Source organism: Rhinolophus ferrumequinum, chromosome 9 (assembly GCF_004115265.2).
Source record: "Rhinolophus ferrumequinum isolate MPI-CBG mRhiFer1 chromosome 9, mRhiFer1_v1.p, whole genome shotgun sequence".
NCBI lineage: Eukaryota > Metazoa > Chordata > Mammalia > Chiroptera > Rhinolophidae > Rhinolophus > Rhinolophus ferrumequinum.
In genome coordinates this window covers 36392814-36410714 of record NC_046292.1, presented here as the reverse complement: position 1 = coordinate 36410714, position 17901 = coordinate 36392814, and the positions used below count along the sequence as shown (strand labels likewise).

Genomic DNA, 17901 nt, shown 5'->3' with positions numbered 1-17901 from the left:
GCGGAGGCGGCGGCCAGGGAGGAAGAGGAGGAGGCGGAGGCGGCCGTGGCGTTCGCCCGCCTGCTGGTTCGCTCGGTTTCCCCGCCCCCGCCGGTCTCGCTGCGGCTGAAGGGAGCCGGGTGCGCGCTGTCGCAACCTGCCCTCATCCTGGCCGGCGACAGTAAGACCCGACCCGCATCCAGACCAACCTCCCTGTCGGGGCGGCTGCGGCTCGGGCTCCGCGGGGCGCAGGCGGGCGGCCCGGGCGCCTGAAGGTTACCGAGTGCATGAGCTCCTAGCGTCCCGCGCTGCCCCGCCCGCTAGCCCGCCGGCCCGCCCGCCGGCTCTCCCGCCAGCCCCTCGGCGCCCGGCGGCGGCTGCGGCGGCGACGGCCGCAGGAGGCGCCGTCTCCCTCCCAGGTGCGCTCTTCGCTCCCGGGGCCGCGGAACTCGGCGGCCGCCATGGCGTCCAACATGGACCGGGAGATGATTCTGGCGGATTTTCAGGTGAAGTATCTGGCCCTGTCCCCCTCCCACCTCCAACCTCGTGGGTTCCCGGTGACAGAAGGGTGGCCTCTTCCCAACGTTTGTTTGAGCTCTACAGTAGTGTGTGGTTTGGATGTGTGTGGTGTGTGTGTGTGTATGTATGTGTGTATGTGAGTGGTGAGCCATGGGAGAACATGTAATTCATGTGCTATGTTGGGTGTGTGTAGAATGTGTTACGTACGGCTTGAATGGGATTTGTAGGGTAAAGGGCTGTTATGGTATTTGGGTTATTACGAGTGTGGACTGGGTAGTGTTTCCTGTATTATACGGAGAATATGTAGAATTTGGGAGTATTGGGAGTATTAAGTGTGGGGCTTTTAAGTATGGGGTGTTTGGGGTCAGGAGTTTTGGGTTGTTCCATGAGAAGAGTGTGTTCTATGGAGTGTGGTCTCGTGGGTGTGTTGTATTAAGGGGAGAGTAAAAAAGTGATGTAGAGGAGGTGGTAAGGGTAGCTGGGCATCCTGGTCGTTTTCAAGAAGAAATAAACATTTGAGACTTTGGTGGCTTGTTGGAATCTTTGGAAGGCAGGAAGATAAGGAAGAGGCAAATAGATTATATACGTATGGTATATACCAAAATGTCTTTGCAGTCAGTTCATAAGCTTAATAAATTATCAATTCATATTTGGAGATTCCCTTCCCTCACAGATTTGAATTATTTGGTTGATGTCCTTTCTCCAGGAATAATTTAAAGAATAAGCAAAGGTTATCCCCTTACTGAGCTCAACTATAGTGACACTGGCAAGTAAGTATCTTAGGGAGGCCCTTTGAAAGTAGAGCTGTTTGCATCATGAAAGAATGGAAGTTAGAAGGAATATTCTGTGAAGACCACCTTTGCCTTTTGATGTTTGGTGAAGAAAATGTTGTCGTGAGGTATTTTTAACCATTCATTTTGGCATTACCTTAGAAATTACTGTTATGTACAGGGTGACTTTTCCCTTTTCCTTGAACGCTGTCATCATTGCACATGGTCTAACACTAGCATAGTAGGTAATACTTTTCCTTACTGAGATTTTGTTGGGCTTTTCTTGTCCCTCTTTCTCTGATTTTTTAATTTTATTTATTATTTTCAGGTGTACAAAGCAATGTAGTAGCTAGACATTTACACCGCTCACAAATTGATGACCTCCCCAATCTACTATCCCTGTGATGTATAATATAGCTGTTACAATACCATTGACTATATTCCCTATGCTGTACTTTACATCCCATTTATGTATATGGGATATATATATATATTTATATGCATAGGATATTAATTTATATATTTAAATTAAATATATATATTTAATTAGAGTTGATAGTCAATATTATTCTACCTCAGCTTCAGGTGTATAGCACAGTGGACAGGCATCTACACAGTCTATGAAGTGATCTCCTGAATAAGTCCAGTGTCCATCTGGCACCCTACATAATCTATACAACATTATTGATTATATTCCCCATACTGTATTTCATATCCCCGTGACTATATTGTGATTACCAATTTGTATGTTCTAATCCCTTCACCTTCTCCCCATCCCCACCCTCCTCTTTTTTTTTATACAACTTAATATTCTAATGGCCATTTCCAGAGTTTGTTCTTTTGATTACCCAGGGGTATCTGACATATTTGGAATATACATGTATCTGCATTTGATTATACAGTAACTCTCAAACTCAGACAGAAAGCAGTGCTCTGAAAATAAAAGTTGACCACCAGATTTTGGTATTTTGTATTATTAGGATTGGCCTGAGATTATTTTGCCTGCCTAAATCTTTTCATCATCATCATCATCTTTTTTTTTTCATATTCTCCAATTCAATTGTTTATCTAATGTGGAATGTGGTTATTTGAAAAAGGACCGTATATTTCCGGGAGTAGTTTTATCCTGTGATAAAATTGTTATGTTCTGGTAGGAGTGGCTTTAGACAACAAAATGATTTTAGTTTACCTCATTAAAAGCGTTAAGATAATCATAACTTTGTTTTGATTTCACCAAACTTTGCTTCCTCTAATAACTTGTAGCTGCTTGCTGTCTTCTTATTTGTGACAATTATTATGCTTTTTATGAACCTTGTATTGGCCAAGGACAGGAAATTTAGGATTCTTGTACTCAGAGGCAAAGTCAGATTTTCTGATAAGCATTTGGGACTTTATTTTGATCACATTAATACAGTCTAGTAAGTTTTCTCTTCAAACCGATGGCAATGCTGTGAACAGTTACTTACAAAATGGAAAAGAGCTTATGCATCTGCAATGAACAATTGTTTGCTGAATGGTGAGAGTTAATTTCATACTGTTAAATAGGTAAGAGAACATTATTGGTAAAATAAAAAGTTACTTGGAAAACTATACACATCTTATTAAGCACATTGGCCTTTTTTGTGTGTTTAGGAACCTTGTTACAAATGATGATTCCAGATCAGTTTGCTCTTGTAGACTTTGATTTAAAATTGATTATTCTTTCGATTTTTTTTATATTATGCAAGATTTTTATAGGATTAACTTAAAAAAATTAGCATACTAGTTATCAGAAACCAGATAATTTATATTAAAGATTGCAGCTGAAGACTTGGAATGAAGGTACTTGGATGATACTCGTTTCTTCTATAACTGGGCAAATCAGTTTCCCCACTCAAAAGTGAACATAGTAAAATTATATTCTTTTGACTTCATATGATTGTGAAACTTAATAGTAGCTTTGAGAGCTTAGTTTTGCCTTTGTAGGTAGGGACATGATTTTTAAATATGATTAGATTTTAAAAATAAGTTTCAGATTTTGATTATTCCTGGATAATAGGTTCTTATAATTCAATGTCTAAATATGGAAAAGCTGTGGAGAAGGAGTTTTTTTATTGTCTTTAACTATTTCAGCTCAATAGAAAAAGGAATTCAGTTAAAATCAGTGGAGGAGTGGATAACAATCATATGAAGTAAATAGAACATAATCTTACTATGTTCATGTTTGAGTGGGGAAATTGATTTGCTCAGTTATGAAGAAAACAGTATCATTCAAATATCTACATTCCAAGTCTTGAGCTATAATTATATACACCGTGTGTGTGTGTGTGTGTGTGTTTATGTTTATGTGTATAAATAAAACCTGGTTTCTTATAACTGGATAAACAGTGGATGGAAGATTATAGCTCAGACTTAATGGGATAGGTTTGGGACTTTGTGGATGAGTGAACTCATTACAAAGCAAATATATTCCAAATTGTCCGCTAAAAGATTTTCCTCCAAACAAAAACAGGTCCCAGTTAAAACAAAATTTAAATTGTGTTGAAATACACCTAACATAAAATTTGTCATCTTAACCATTTTTAAGTGTCCTGTTCAGTGGCATTAAGTACATTCACTTTGTGCAAACATCACCACCATCCATTTCCAGAATTCTTTTTATCTTGTAAAACTGTGACTCTGTACCCATTAAACAAGAACTTCCCATTCTTATCTCTCCCCAGCCCCTGGCAACCGCCATTCTACTTTGTCTCTATGAACGTGAACACTAGTTACCTCATATAAGTGGAATCATATAATATTGTCCTTTTGTGATTGGCTTATTTCACTTACTGTGTTTCCCTGAAAATAAGACCTGGTCTTATATTAATTTTTGTTCCAAAAGATGCATTAGGGCTTATCAGGGGATGTCATCCTGAAAAATTATGCTAGGGCTTATTTTCCGTTAGGTCTTATTTTTGGGGAAACACGGTAGCATAATGTCTCCAACATTCATCTGTGTTGTAGCATGTGTTAGAATTTCCTTTTTAAGGCTGAATAATATTCCATTGTATGTATATACCACATTTTGCTTATCTATTTATCTGTTGATGGATGTTTTTTTCCACGTTTTAGCTATTGTGAATCGTTAATGCTGCTGTGAACAAGGGTGTACAAATATCTGTTTGAGTACCTGCTTTCAATTCCTTTGAGTGTATATCCAGAAATGGAATTATATGGTATTTCTATTTTTAATTTTTTGAGGTACTGCCATACTGTTTTCCATAGTGGCTGCACCACCAAAATTTTGAATGGAGAGAATGATAGTATCCTGTTCAATCAATTATTTGTAAATTCAACTCTGAGCAAGTGAGTTTAGAATTTGGAATAGTCTAACAGAAATCAGCTTTAAATGTAAATAGTGTTAACATGGTATGTTACTGGTAAGGGCAAGAATAGAGGAGTACACCTATAGCTTTGGCTGGCCAGAGACAGGAGCGGGTGTAAAGGAATTTCCTGGGTTTAGAAAACAGGCAGGCATTGATGAATCATAGGATTTTTTTTTCTTCCTTAATGTCTTTACAACAAAGGGGTGCATTCAGGTGAAAGTTAAATCTTGTTCTTTTTGTAATTGAGAATTCTTTAACTTTTTTTTTTAGGTTGAGGTGTAGAGCAAAAATTATTTGATCAAACAAACTTTTGAGACTCTTTGGTTTGCTTACAGAAACCCCTTTCACATAACTATGTGAAAATAGTTATCCAAACAGAATTGTAGTTGCTATCAAATAATTTCAGTAATATTAATTACTTCTTTGGGTCTAGATGAACCAAAATGAGTCTTTACTCCTCACCCACCCTTTCAATTAATGTCTTGCTAATTTATTTTTCCTCTAAGATACATTTTTATAACATGAAGTTTTCCTGTGGGAACAAAAAGAGTGGTGTAACCATTTAGCTTTGTCTCAATGTTGGTATCATTTTTCTATTTATATTCCTCTGTTACTGATATAAAGACATAGATCATAGCTCTACTGAAGTGAAGACAAAAAAGGAACAACTCTCAGTAGTAATATTTTCTTTCAAACTTTTCCAGAAACAAAATCTTACCTGCCTTGATTTAAAAAAATATGCATTTTGAACCTAGTTCCAGTGGTCACAGATTAAGTTCCTTTATTTCTTTGCTTATTTGGCATTGATTTTGATACTACTCTCAGTTATGTTTCCTGGACAATACAATTGTGCCTTTGTTTTCCACTTCTGGTCTATCCAGCTGGTTGTACCTTTGCTGCCTAAATTATTTTATACGTTTTCATATATTGGCCTATCACTGTGGAACTTTTAAGTTTTCATTTGCCTGTCATCTCCTCTTTGAAGTATGAACTTTTCCATGACATTTCTGGTAAGTCACTTGTAAGTAGTTTCTGCCACTTCTTAACATTTTCCCTTCTAAGTAAAGCTGTGAATCCCTCTTCTTTGTGTTTTAGTTTAACGTAAAGAGATATCTTTGCAAAAGAGTATTCCAGAATGTGCAAGTAGAAATGGTATCGATCCAAACAGATAGGTATCCTTTGTGATGTTGTGGATTAGAGACCAAATTAAGTATCCATGGAACGTCATATATATTTCCTGAGAAGTAACCTTGTGCAGGAGATTGAGTACTACGTATAACAAGAAAGCAGTCTTGTTACTATCCTTTCTTTCCTTTCTCCATTATCCTCATAATTATACAAATCACGTTGTTTTAGTGTTTGGTTGTCAGTCATTGGGAAAATGAGGTTTTGGCATGTAGAATAAAGTTTAGTATTAGTGGTCAAGACGTGGACTTGGAAGTCAGTTCACTTGGCTTTAAATCACAGCTCTGCCACTCATCTTGTGATCTTTGACCATTGTCTTCACACCTCTTTGCCTTAGTTTCCCCATATGAAAAAGGGATTAATCCATGTAGAGTGATTAGAACAGATGCCTGACATAGAAAGCATTCAGTACATTTTAGCTGTTATTTTAATTTTTGACAATTTTAAGGTACATACTTAAGGTAAACTGCCTGCCTGTTTTTGTACATAAAGGTTTATTGAAACACAGCCACACCCATTCATTTACCTGTTGTCTATGACATTTTTCTTGCTGCAGTGACAGAGGTGAATAGTTGAGACAGACTTTATGGTTCACAAGTCTAAAATATTTACGATCTGGGCCTTGAATATAAAGTTATCCCTCACCCACACTCCCATGAAATCAGAACTTTTCTTTCTAGGTTTTGGTATCTGCAAAGTGCTGGAACATTTGAATGTCTCACAGTTTATTATATAGTTATATATAATACCATAAACATTATATGGTTACACCTCCATCGGAGGCAATTGTTAGAACATTGCATTTAGGCAGACTAGAGCTCTAGTTTTTTTCTAATTTTTCAGTTTTTTGTTTTGGCTGTGATTCTCTGAGAAAGTCATTTGTCCTTTCTGGATTTCAATTATTCAGTCTATAAACTGAGTTCTACCTAGAGCCATATCTACCTGAAAATAGGAGACTAGACTAGATCAGATATTCAGTGAAGTCTGGACAATCACTTAGTAGGGTTGAAGACATTTCATTTATAATGTAGGTAATTGTTCTAGGTTAGGGGTCAGCAAACTATATCCTGAGGGCCAAACTACCACCTGTTTTTATCAATGAAGTTTTACTGGGAGACAACCATGCATATTTGTTTATATGTTGTCTCATTTACATGTGGTCTTTTGCCTTCAATAGCAGAGTTTAGTAGTTGATTGCATGGCCTGCAAAGCTTAAAATATTTACCTTGCTCCTTACAGAAAAGTTTGCTGATCCCTGATTCAGATCAGAGGTTTTCAACCGTGGGTGATTTCTGTTTCCTGGGGGATATTAGGCATGCTAGAGACGTTTTTGGATGTCACACATGGGGGTGCTACTGGCATATACCTGCTGGGATAGAGGCCAGGGAGGCTGTTAAACATTCTGTAATGCACAAGACATCCTTCCTAAATGCAGAATCGTCCACCCCCAAATGTCAGTAGTCCTGAAAAACCCTGATCTAAATCTGTGGTTCTCAAACTTCAGCTTGCATAAGAATACAGAGGTACCTTGGTTTTCGTACGTAATTCGTTCCGGAAGACCATTCGAGTTCTGAAACGTTGGAAAACAGTCGACAGCTAGGCCTCAGGATCTTGCACTCAGTGGAAGCCGCGTGACATGTTCGACTTCCGAGGCGTGTTCGAAAACTGAAGCATTTACTTCTGGGTTTATGGCATGCATAAACCAAAATGTTCGTTAGCAGAGACATTCAAAAACCGAGGTACTACTGTGACCTGGAGGGCTTGTTAAACTACAGGTTGCTTGACCCCATCCCACCGTTTCTGATCAGTGGATCTTGGGTGGGGCCTGCAACTTTGCATTTCTTCCGGGTTCCCAGGTTATGCCGATGCCTCTTATCCAAGCACTGGAGAACAACAAGATGACTTTTGGAGTTACAGCCATTCCTGTGATTCTTTGGTTTTGTGATCTTAAGTACTGTTTCCTTTTTATGACTTAGGAAAATTAAATGTTTTGGTATATATTAGGTTGGTGCGAAAGTAATTGCGGTTTTTGCATTTATTTTTAACCTTTTAAACCACAGTTACTTTTGCACCAATCTAATACTTGATGCTCATAGTAGAATATGCTGTTTCATGACTCCATGTCTTTGAACACCTTTTTTGTGTCCCTTTGGAAAACTGTCTTTCAGAATCCATCTCCTACTTTTTGTTTATAACATCTGTTCCCAGTTAGGGTTAATCATTCCTTCTTATATAGCTTGTGCATGTTTCTCTTCTTTTGAGTCTTATGTTAGATTGTCAGTAATCATTTTACATGGTTTTTCCCCTTACTGTCAGCTCTTTGAACAACTTCCTGGGTCTTAAAACCATCTGTTCTTACAGTATCTAGTAAGGGGTGCTCAGTGAATATTTTTTGAGGGAATATTATGAATATTGGCTGTTATGATACAAATACATGTAGAATTGTAAGTTGTTAAGTATTTTAAGCATTTACCATTTGCTGACATGATTTTGAATAATAAAGTCTGTCATTGAGAGAATAAAATTGGACTGTTTTATTGAATTGAGGGTTATAACTTTAAGGTGACCCATTTGTAGAGAAGTACAAAACACCCCTTTCTCTGGTTTAGCTTTTATAGAGGGCAAAGTAAGGTAATGTGACAAAATGTAGGACTTGAGGGCAAGATCTTTGTAAAATTTGAGTGCTGATACTGAAATGCTATGGTTTCACTCTCAAACCTTTGTTAAGGCAGAAATTTTAATTTCAAGTCAAAATTGTTTACCATGTTAAATCATTAGTCATTGACTTTAAGGTGAGTTTGAGATAATTTCAAGAAGCAGTCTGGTAAAATTAACAGAATAATTGAACCTACCTTTTTATAGAGGAATAATTGAGATAGAAAGGATGAGATGTCGAGTTCTGGTAAAGAAAAACAGAAAAGTTTGCAGGTTAGGTGCACCTTAATGGCTTTAGAGTTAGCTTCCAGTCACCTGTTATGTTTTTTCCCCTTTGCACTTCGCGCTGGTTTCCTGGATCCTTTAATGACTGAGCTATAATAGAAGAGTGTTAATGAGAGGGAAGCTTTTCTCCTGTGCCCGCCTGGCTGTCCACCCTCTTTCTCCTAAGGGAAAAGTAGTGGTTGAACTTGTTTCTTTTTTAAAGTCAATTTTCGTGGTATTCTTTGGCATCTAATTAAAGTGAGATGGAGACAAAATTGAGCATTCTAGTTTTAGGTTTAATGGGGAGAAATAATAACATTAGCATCTGCCTTTTGATTGCTTTGTATGTGGCAGATAATGTGTTGGGCTCTTAACCTCTAAATTCTACAGTACTCCTGTGCTGGGATCCAGTCATGCAGTTTCTGTATGTCTTGTGGGCAGAGGCACTGACTGCTTTTGTTTCTGACTATCTTTTCAAGTTTGTATAGTGAGCAGCCTTGGAAGACAGAGACAGTGTCTTCCTCTGGAGCAAAGGGCAGGCATGTATAATATCCATTTTAAAAGATTTGGGTTCCCTAGGCTCTGGGTTCCTCTTCTGTAATGTAGTCCACTGCATGTGCAGGTGTTATTTGGCATCCTTTGTGTTGCCTGGTGAGAAATGGGACTGGGAACTGAGCAAGAAAATACTGATAATCTGACTACTGATATTGCCATGAGTCATAAAGTTCATTTTATCCAAACCAGGAGTCTAGATCTTCTGCCAGCACCCATGAAACTGGTAGGCTCACTTGTTAGCTTGCATGTAGGGCAAAAAGCTCAGCTCCCTCACTGCTCTTAATAGTTTTGGCACCAAAGATGGAATGTTGACAGACACTTGGCATTCTGGATGAGGAAGGGTGAGGGCCTCATGGGCTGGTTAACAGGATTTGAGGAAAGTCCATGGGAATTGGTAGCAAACATGTTGACCAAATTGTTAAGTGGCTCTCTACTTTATTGCCTGTTAATGAGGAGGAATTAGGGAAGTGGTTGCAGACTGAGTACCAGGAAATAGTTTCAAAGACAGCTGCCTGAGCAGTCCTTTGGTTGTTGCTTACTCTGAACAACTCTCAAATACCCTCTCTGGTAGTGGGAATTTTTTTCACCAATCTATCACTCATACTCAGGTTTAGACTACCCATTGTAACAGCTAGTACTAAGATTTGTCCTGGCTAGGCAGAAGGTTATGCCTCTGATCAGACAACATTTGCAGACATGTGTAGACCTACACTTAAATGTGAAAGAAGGCACGTTTGCAACTTCTGTGGGCAGAAAGCAAAGTTGTTAGAACTTTCACTGGTTTGAGAGATGAGAGGATGGGGATACATAATGTTTTATGGCTCAGCCTCTCCTTTGGTGGAAGCCTTATTCCCCACTTCATTGTGCGAAGCAAAGCCACTGACTCAGTGGGGTCTTCAATTCATGGAGGTTTCCCTAAGCCTGGGCCTGGTTCACCAGTGGTTCAGCCAAACTGTAACTTGACAGTGTCTGTTCATCTCTGGGGCTGTTCAGCCTCTGCAACAGCTATGCACACGGATAATGGATGTGGTTGCTCTGCTCAGAAGTCAAAGCTGTTCTTATATCTCTGGCCAGTACTTTCCTTCATGAAAGTTGTATTTCTGCTGACCCTTGGTCTATTGTCAATAGCTATTTAGTCTGCTACTTGTATAGACTGGTAAATTAAAGACAGCTCTCTCTGAAGCTGTGAACTATAGAAACAAATTATAGTTGCTGATCAAACTGCCTGGATTACCTATGTAGATGCCCACAATAAGGGTCTTTTCTCTCCTGAAGCCCATTGGAATCAAGCTTCTGGTTGAGCCTGCACTGCCCAAAGCCATCATTGTTGCCTGGATCCATCATTGTATTAGATGTGACAGCACATCGACTATTGCAAACTGGGTGCAAAGTAAAGCACTCTGTCTTTCTGATGCAGAAGGTACCACTGCTTGCCAGACTTGTGACTTCTGCCAAAAGTTGACCTGTTTGTCAAATAATGAGAGAAGCCACATTACATGGGATGTGGCCCCTGCCTGTTTTTTAGCAGATTGAATATATTGGACCCCAGAGGTATCAGTGGTGGCTCATTGCTGTTGAGACTTTTTTGATTATGGTGGTATTGTTCCAGTCCAATTAGGAGATTGGCCACACCTTGAAACTAATCTGTGTTACGCTTTTGGGTTTTCTGGTCCATTTATAGTCTAATAATTGTGCATTCTTTATTGCAAAAGCCACTCCACCGTTAGCTGATAGTCAGGATATTTGAGGGACCTTCCATGTTCCCTAACATCCACAGGCCTCTGGTATGTGGATGAATGTTGCATGTTGGAACAGCTTCCTCCTTAGTAAGTCAGTTTGGTCAGGGAATGCAGCTATCCCCAGAAAGGGATCATCTCCTCTCGGTCACTTCCTGGGTAATGATCAGGGCAGAAGGGGTGGGAGGTTATATAGCCCTGTTTTGAAAATTCAGGATTGCATCCTGACCATTCTGGGCATGATGCTTCTTTTTCTGTCCTAGCAGCCAGCCTGTTGATACACCTTCTATATGGCAGCTCTCCAAAAGGTGTCCTAGGGGATTTAAACTTAATTCTGGTTCAGCCACCTGGATTCTCTTGTTGGATTGACATGGTCCTAGATCATAAGGATAATGACCACTTGGTTGAATACACTGCGTGCCAAGTGCCCCTATAGTAGTGGCCCATGTGGGTCAGTGGGGACCATAAGTGGGTTTCTGTAGGTTTTATAAAAATTCCCTTGACTCTCTTGTACTTGACATTTGCAGATAAAGGGATAGAGATGGTTGGAAAAAAGATGAAGTTATAGCTACTGGAATGGGACATACTGATTTTGTGTCAGTGGAGGGAAAGCAACAATCTTGACACCTGGGAAGGGATCACCTTAGACCCTAGAAAGTTTGGGGAAAGGAAAGACGTTAATGTTCTTTGTCTTTCAGAACCACACTTGAAGCCTTGCTCATGAAGGAAAGTGCTCTGGTGCAGCGCTTCCAAACTGTTGCAGGCACATTCAACTTAATTGCCTACTGGATCTGCCATCTACCATTAGACTACTCTGATCACCATTTGATTGTCATTCCCCTTAACCTTACTGAGAGTTCTATTTGAAATAGCAGTGGTTGGCTTCAGCTCTTTTCACTTCCATGCAGAACACCTGCCAACCCTTCCTGATGTCTACCCCATTAGCCTTCACTCAGACATTCTGTGGGGTAGGTTACTCGTGGCCTAGACAAATGGGAAAGTTTAGACTGACTGCCCTCATGTAGTCCTTTCAAAAACAAGGATTAGAATCAGTTACTCAAACTGAACCTGGAACCTAAAGGCTGCCACCTGCTTGGGAGGCCATGTTGGGACACAGGTTGACGGTGCCTCCCAGACTGATGTACGCCCCACTTGGAAGGACCCAGCAGTTGTGAACAACCCACTCTTTCTACGTGAACTGTCTCTGCCCTCAGGACTGTATTACTTGTGTGGAAGTCAGGCATTAACTTGCCTTCCTCCTAAAAATACGGACTTTTGCACCTTTTTTGAGTGTTTAAGAAAACACCACCAGTAAATTCTGTAGCCTTTAGATGATTGTGGAGATCTCTCCAAAATGAGGATATCCTTGGTTTTTTGAGGAAGCTCCCTGGACACCCTTTGGACAGTTATCTGTATGAGGGAAGTCATTCAGTTAGAGTAGGTGGTTCAAAGTTTGTTCTTGATTTTGTAGCTAAAGTGATCAGTGACACACCTTGGCCCTGGAAAGCATTCAGGTCAGCCTCAACTCCCTAACCACAGTTGTGGGATGATATAGATGACATTCGTCAGGGCATATGCTGCTTTTTTTCTGGGCATATGCTGCTTTTTTTTTCCTAGTAGCAACTCAAAGCCAGTCTGTTGGTGCATCTTCCATGTGGCAAGATGATAGAATGGCCCTAGACTTCTTCACTGTGGGCTGAGGTAGAAACTGTGTAATTAATACGTCCTGTTGTTCCTGGAGTAATGCCTTGGGGTAAGTGGAAAGATTAATACAGAAACTTAGGGAGAAAGCCACCAGACTTTCTGAGGTAGACCCTGATGGCTTATGGGATTTTCTCATCTTATTTTGGTATGGGACCCTGAGGAACATGGTTGAAATCAATTCTGAAGGTAGCCTCAGCCTCCTGTCTGTTGATAGCTGCCTTAATTAAATGCCATATGAGACAAATTTGAATCGATTTAGTCCCAGCCTCTGTCAGTCAAATTAATTAGAATGGCTGTTGGAGTGGTATACTCATGAGAAACTGTCTGCAGCCAAGATGGTCAGAAGTGAGGGGTGGATATTGTTTGGAGACAATTCTCTCTGTGTATCTTATATTTCTGCACATCTTATGAATAGAGACACTGATTGTTCCAGACTATCTTTTCAAGTGTGTTATATTGTGACCAGCCTAGACAATGTCTCCTACTAGACCAAAGGGCAGGGAACATAAAGATACTCTTTTTCTTCAAAGCAAAGAGAGGCATACTTAGTGTCCGTTATAAAAGATTCACGTTTCCAAGCTCAGGATTCCTCTCTTGTAATGCAATCCACTGCGTGTGTAAATGTCACGTGGCGCATTCTGTATCACCCTGTGGGAAATGAGACTTGGGAACCAGTGAAAGAAAATGATAATAACCTGGTTACACTGCTATTGCTGTGAGTAATAAAGTACTTTGTCCTTGATCTAGAAGTCTTGTGTCTTCTGCAGCATCCGTGAAGTTGTAAGAAGCTTTAAGTTGTTAGTTTGTAAGTCAGTAGAATGAAATATTAGATCCTTCACAGGTTTTACTGTCCTGTAAGGTAGGTAATCCCTCATTTTACAGATTGAGTTTAGAGATGGTAATTATAATAACTACTACTAATGTTTACTGAGCGTTACTTTATGCTGGCCTCTATGATAAGTGTTTTATCTGCAGTATCCAATCTAATCAGTATATACCATCTAATCTGTGATAGTCATTGTTATTATTCCCATTTTAAAGATGAAAAAGTGGATGTGTAAAGAGCTTAAGTAATTGTCTAATGACAGGTAGTCATAGCAAGGCTAGGTTTGGAACTCAGGTCTGCTCTACTCATTATATATCCACATTTTTCAAATGGGTATGCTACGGAGTACTCAAAGCTACCCAGTAAATACACACATCTTCTTGTAGCACCAATTTAAAAGAAACTTAAAAAGAATTATGTGATTTCAACCACAGAAATACAAAGGATCATTAAAGAAACTGAAAAAATGCATGCCAACAGATTTGACAATCTATAAGAAATGGATAAATTCTTAGAAACTTACAACCTTCCAAGACTAAACCAGGAATAAAGAGAGAATCAGAACAGACCGATTACTAGTAATGAAATTGAAACAGTAATCAAAAAACTCCCAACAAATAAAAGCCCAGGGCCAGATGGCTTCACAGGTAATTCTACTTAACATTTAAAGAATTAGTACCTATCTTTCTCAAATTTTTCCAAAAAATTGAAGAGAAAGGAATACTTCCAAACTGATGCTACAAGGCCAGCATTATCCTGATACCAAAACTATAAACTGATACTATAAAGAAAGAGAATTGCAGACCAATATCCCTAATGATCATAGATGACAAAATTCTCAATGAACTACTAGCAAACTGAATGCAGCAATACATTAAAAGGATTGTACACTATGATCAAGTGGGATTTATACCAGGGATGCAAGTGTAGTTCAACATCCACAAAACAATTGATATGATTCATCACATCAACAAAACTAAGGATAAAAATCATATGGTTATTTCAATAGATGCAGAAAAAACATTTGGTAAAATTCAACATCCATTTATGATAAAAAAGCAAAGTGGTATAGAAGGATCTTACCTCAATTTGATAAAGGCTATATATGACAAGCCCACAGCTAACATCATACTCAGTGGTGAAAAGCTGAGAGCTTTTCCTCTAAGATCAGGAACAATAGAAGGGTGCCCACTTTCACCACTGTTATTCAACATAGTATCAGAAGTCCTAGCCACAGCAATCAGACAAGAAAAAGAAATAAAAGGCATCCAAATAGAAAAGGAAGAAATAAAATGGTCACTATTTGCAGATGACATGATGCTGTATATATAGAAAACCCTAAAGAATCCACCAAAAAATAATATAATTAATAAAAGAATTCAGTAAAGTAGAATACAAAATTAATATACAGAAATCTGTCACATTCCTATATATATACTAATGAACAATCAGAAAAATGAAATAATCCCACTCACAATTGCATCCAAAAGAATAAAGTACCTGTGAATAAACTTAACCAAGGTGAAAGACCTCTACTCTGAAATGTATAACATATTGAAGAAATAAATTGAAGAGGACACAAATAAATGGAAGGATGTACCGTGCTCAAGGATAGGAAGGGTTAATATTGTTAAAATGACCATAGTGCCCAAAGCAGTTTACAGATTCAGTATAATTCCTGTCAAAACACCAATGTCATTCTTCTCAGAACTAGAACAGATAATCCTAAAATTCATATGGAACCACAAAAGACCCTGAATAGCCAAAGCAATCTTGAGAAAGGACCGGCCTGGTGGCTCAAGTGGTTGGAGCACTGTGCCAGTGAGCTGCGCCCTCTACAGCTAAGATTGTGAACAACAGCTCTCCCTGGAGCTGGGCTGCTGTGAGCAGCCAGAGGTCGGTGTGAGCTGGCTGCTGTGTGCTGCCAGGGGCTGCTGTGCTCCGTGGGCTACTGTGTGCTGCCAGGAGCAGCCAGCAGCCATCATGAGCAGTCGGCAGCTGGCAAGAGCTGCCGTGAGCTGCTGTGAGTGGCCAACCGACGACTGGTGGCCGACTGCCTCAGCGGGGGGGGGGGGGGGGCACAAGTCTCATAATATCAGCATGGGCCAGGGAGCTGTGTCCTGCACAACTAGACTGAGAAACAACGGCTTGAACCAGAGTGGGGGAGCAGAGAGGCGGAAGAAGGGGGGAAAACAGTTGGAGATATCACATCAAGCTCTCTGATGTCAAATTATACTGCAAAGCTATACTAAAACAGTGGTTCTGGCACTGAAACAGGGACATAGATCCGTGGAACAGAATAGAGAGTCCAGAAGTAAATCCTCACTTGTATGATCAACAAATCTATGTCAAAAGAGGTGAAAATATACACTGGAGTAACGAAAGTCTCTTCAGTATGTGGTGTTGGAAAAACTGGACAGATACATGCAAAAAAATGAAACTGGACCACACTCTTGCCCCATATACAAAAATAAACTGCAAATGCATTAAATACTTAAATGTAAGGCATGAAACCATAAAACTCTTAAAAAGAAAACATAGGAAGTAAACTATCTGATGTCACTCTGAGTAATATCTGTTTTGGACTTGTCCCCTCAAGAAAGGGAAACAAAAGAAAAAATAAACAAATGGGGTTACATCAAACTAAAAAGCTGCACAGTGAAGAAACCTTCAACAAAACAAAAAGGCATCGTATTGAATGGGAGAATGCATTCTTAAATGATATAACTGATAAGGGGTTCATATTCAAAATATATAAGACGCTCATACAACTTAAACAAACAAACAAAATAAGCAGCCTGATCGACAAATGGGCAGAGGACATGAAAGACATTTCTCCAAAGAAGACATACAGATGGCCAACAGACATGGGGTAAATGCTCAATATTGTTAATCAGGGAAATGCAAATTAAAACCACAATGGGATACCAGCTCACACGGGTCAGAATGGCTTATAAAAAAAGTCAGCAAGTAACATGTGTTTTCGAGGATGTGGAGAAAAAGGATCCCTTGTTCACTGTTAGTGGGACTGCAAACTGGTGCAGCCCCTATGGAAAACAGTATGGAGATTCCTCAAAAAAACTAAAAGTAGATGTACCGTATGACCCAGCAATTCCACTTCTGGGTATTTATCCAAAGAAAACGAGAACACGTTTGAAAAGATATACAAGGTATGACAATTAAGTTTGCGAACTTGTTGCAATGATGTTGCTAACCTTTTTTTGATATCAGAGGGATTATTCATTCTGAATTTGTACCAACGGGACAAACAATTAACCTAGTTTACTATTTGGAAGTGCTGAAAAGGCTGCGTGAAAAAGTTAGACAACCTCAACTTTTCGCCAGCAATTCATGGCTCTTGCAACACGACAATGCACCAGCTTACACGGCACTGTCTGTGAGGGAGTTTTTAGCCAGTAAACAAATATCTGTAGTGGAACACCCTCCCTACTCACCTGATCTGGCCCCCAATGACATCTTTCTTTACCCGAAGATAAAGGAAATATTGAAAAGAAGACATTTTGATGATATTCAAGACATCAAGGATAATATGACGATAGCTCTGATGGCCAGAAAGAGTTCTAAAATTGCTTTGAAGGGTGGACAAGGCACTGGCATCGGTGCATAGCTTTCGAAGGTGATTGTAGTGATGATATTCAGCAATGAGGTATGTAGCACATTTTCTAGGATGAGTTTGTGAACTTCGTTGTTTGACCTCGTATGCACCCCTATGTTCACTGCAGGATTACTTACAATAGCCACGATATGGAAGCATCCTAGGTGTCTATCAATAGATAAATGGATAAAGAAGGTGTGGTGTACACACATACACACACAAACACACACACACACACACACAGGAATATTATGCAGCAATGAAGAAGAATGAAATCTTGCCATTTGTGACATGGATGCACCTAGAGCGTATTATACTAAGTGAAACAAGTCAGGCAGAGAAATACAAATGCCATATGGTTTCACTTATATGTGGTATCTAAAAATAAAACAAACAAACAAACAAAAAAACAGACTCACAGAAACAGAGACCAAAAGGGATGGTTACCAGAAGGGAGGAGCTTGGGGTTGGGTGAAAAGGGGAAGGGGAATACAATTAATAATATTGCGATAATTTACACAGTGACAGATGATTACTAGAATTAGTGGGGTGATCACATTGTAATGTATAAAGATGTCAAATCACTATATTGTATACCTGAAACTAATATAACCAGTATAAGCTTGACTACCAACTATACTTAAATAAAAAATAAATTAAAATGATAATGTGGTTTTAAAAAATAAAAACAAGTATCGTGAAGTAAATATGAAATTTTCACAAATTTTAAATAGAACATGAAATT

The 17901-nt window shown here is 39.3% G+C and overlaps 1 protein-coding gene across 1 annotated transcript in view; it reads left to right on the top strand.

Moving 5' to 3' along the window:
* Positions 1 to 17901, top strand: part of FAF1 (Fas associated factor 1) — a 394652-nt gene continuing 376751 nt past the window's right edge. The window contains exon 1 of the mRNA XM_033115190.1: positions 1 to 485. Within this exon, the coding sequence (XP_032971081.1) occupies positions 441 to 485 (45 nt within the window). The 5' untranslated portion in view covers positions 1 to 440. The remainder of the gene's footprint in view (positions 486 to 17901) is intronic.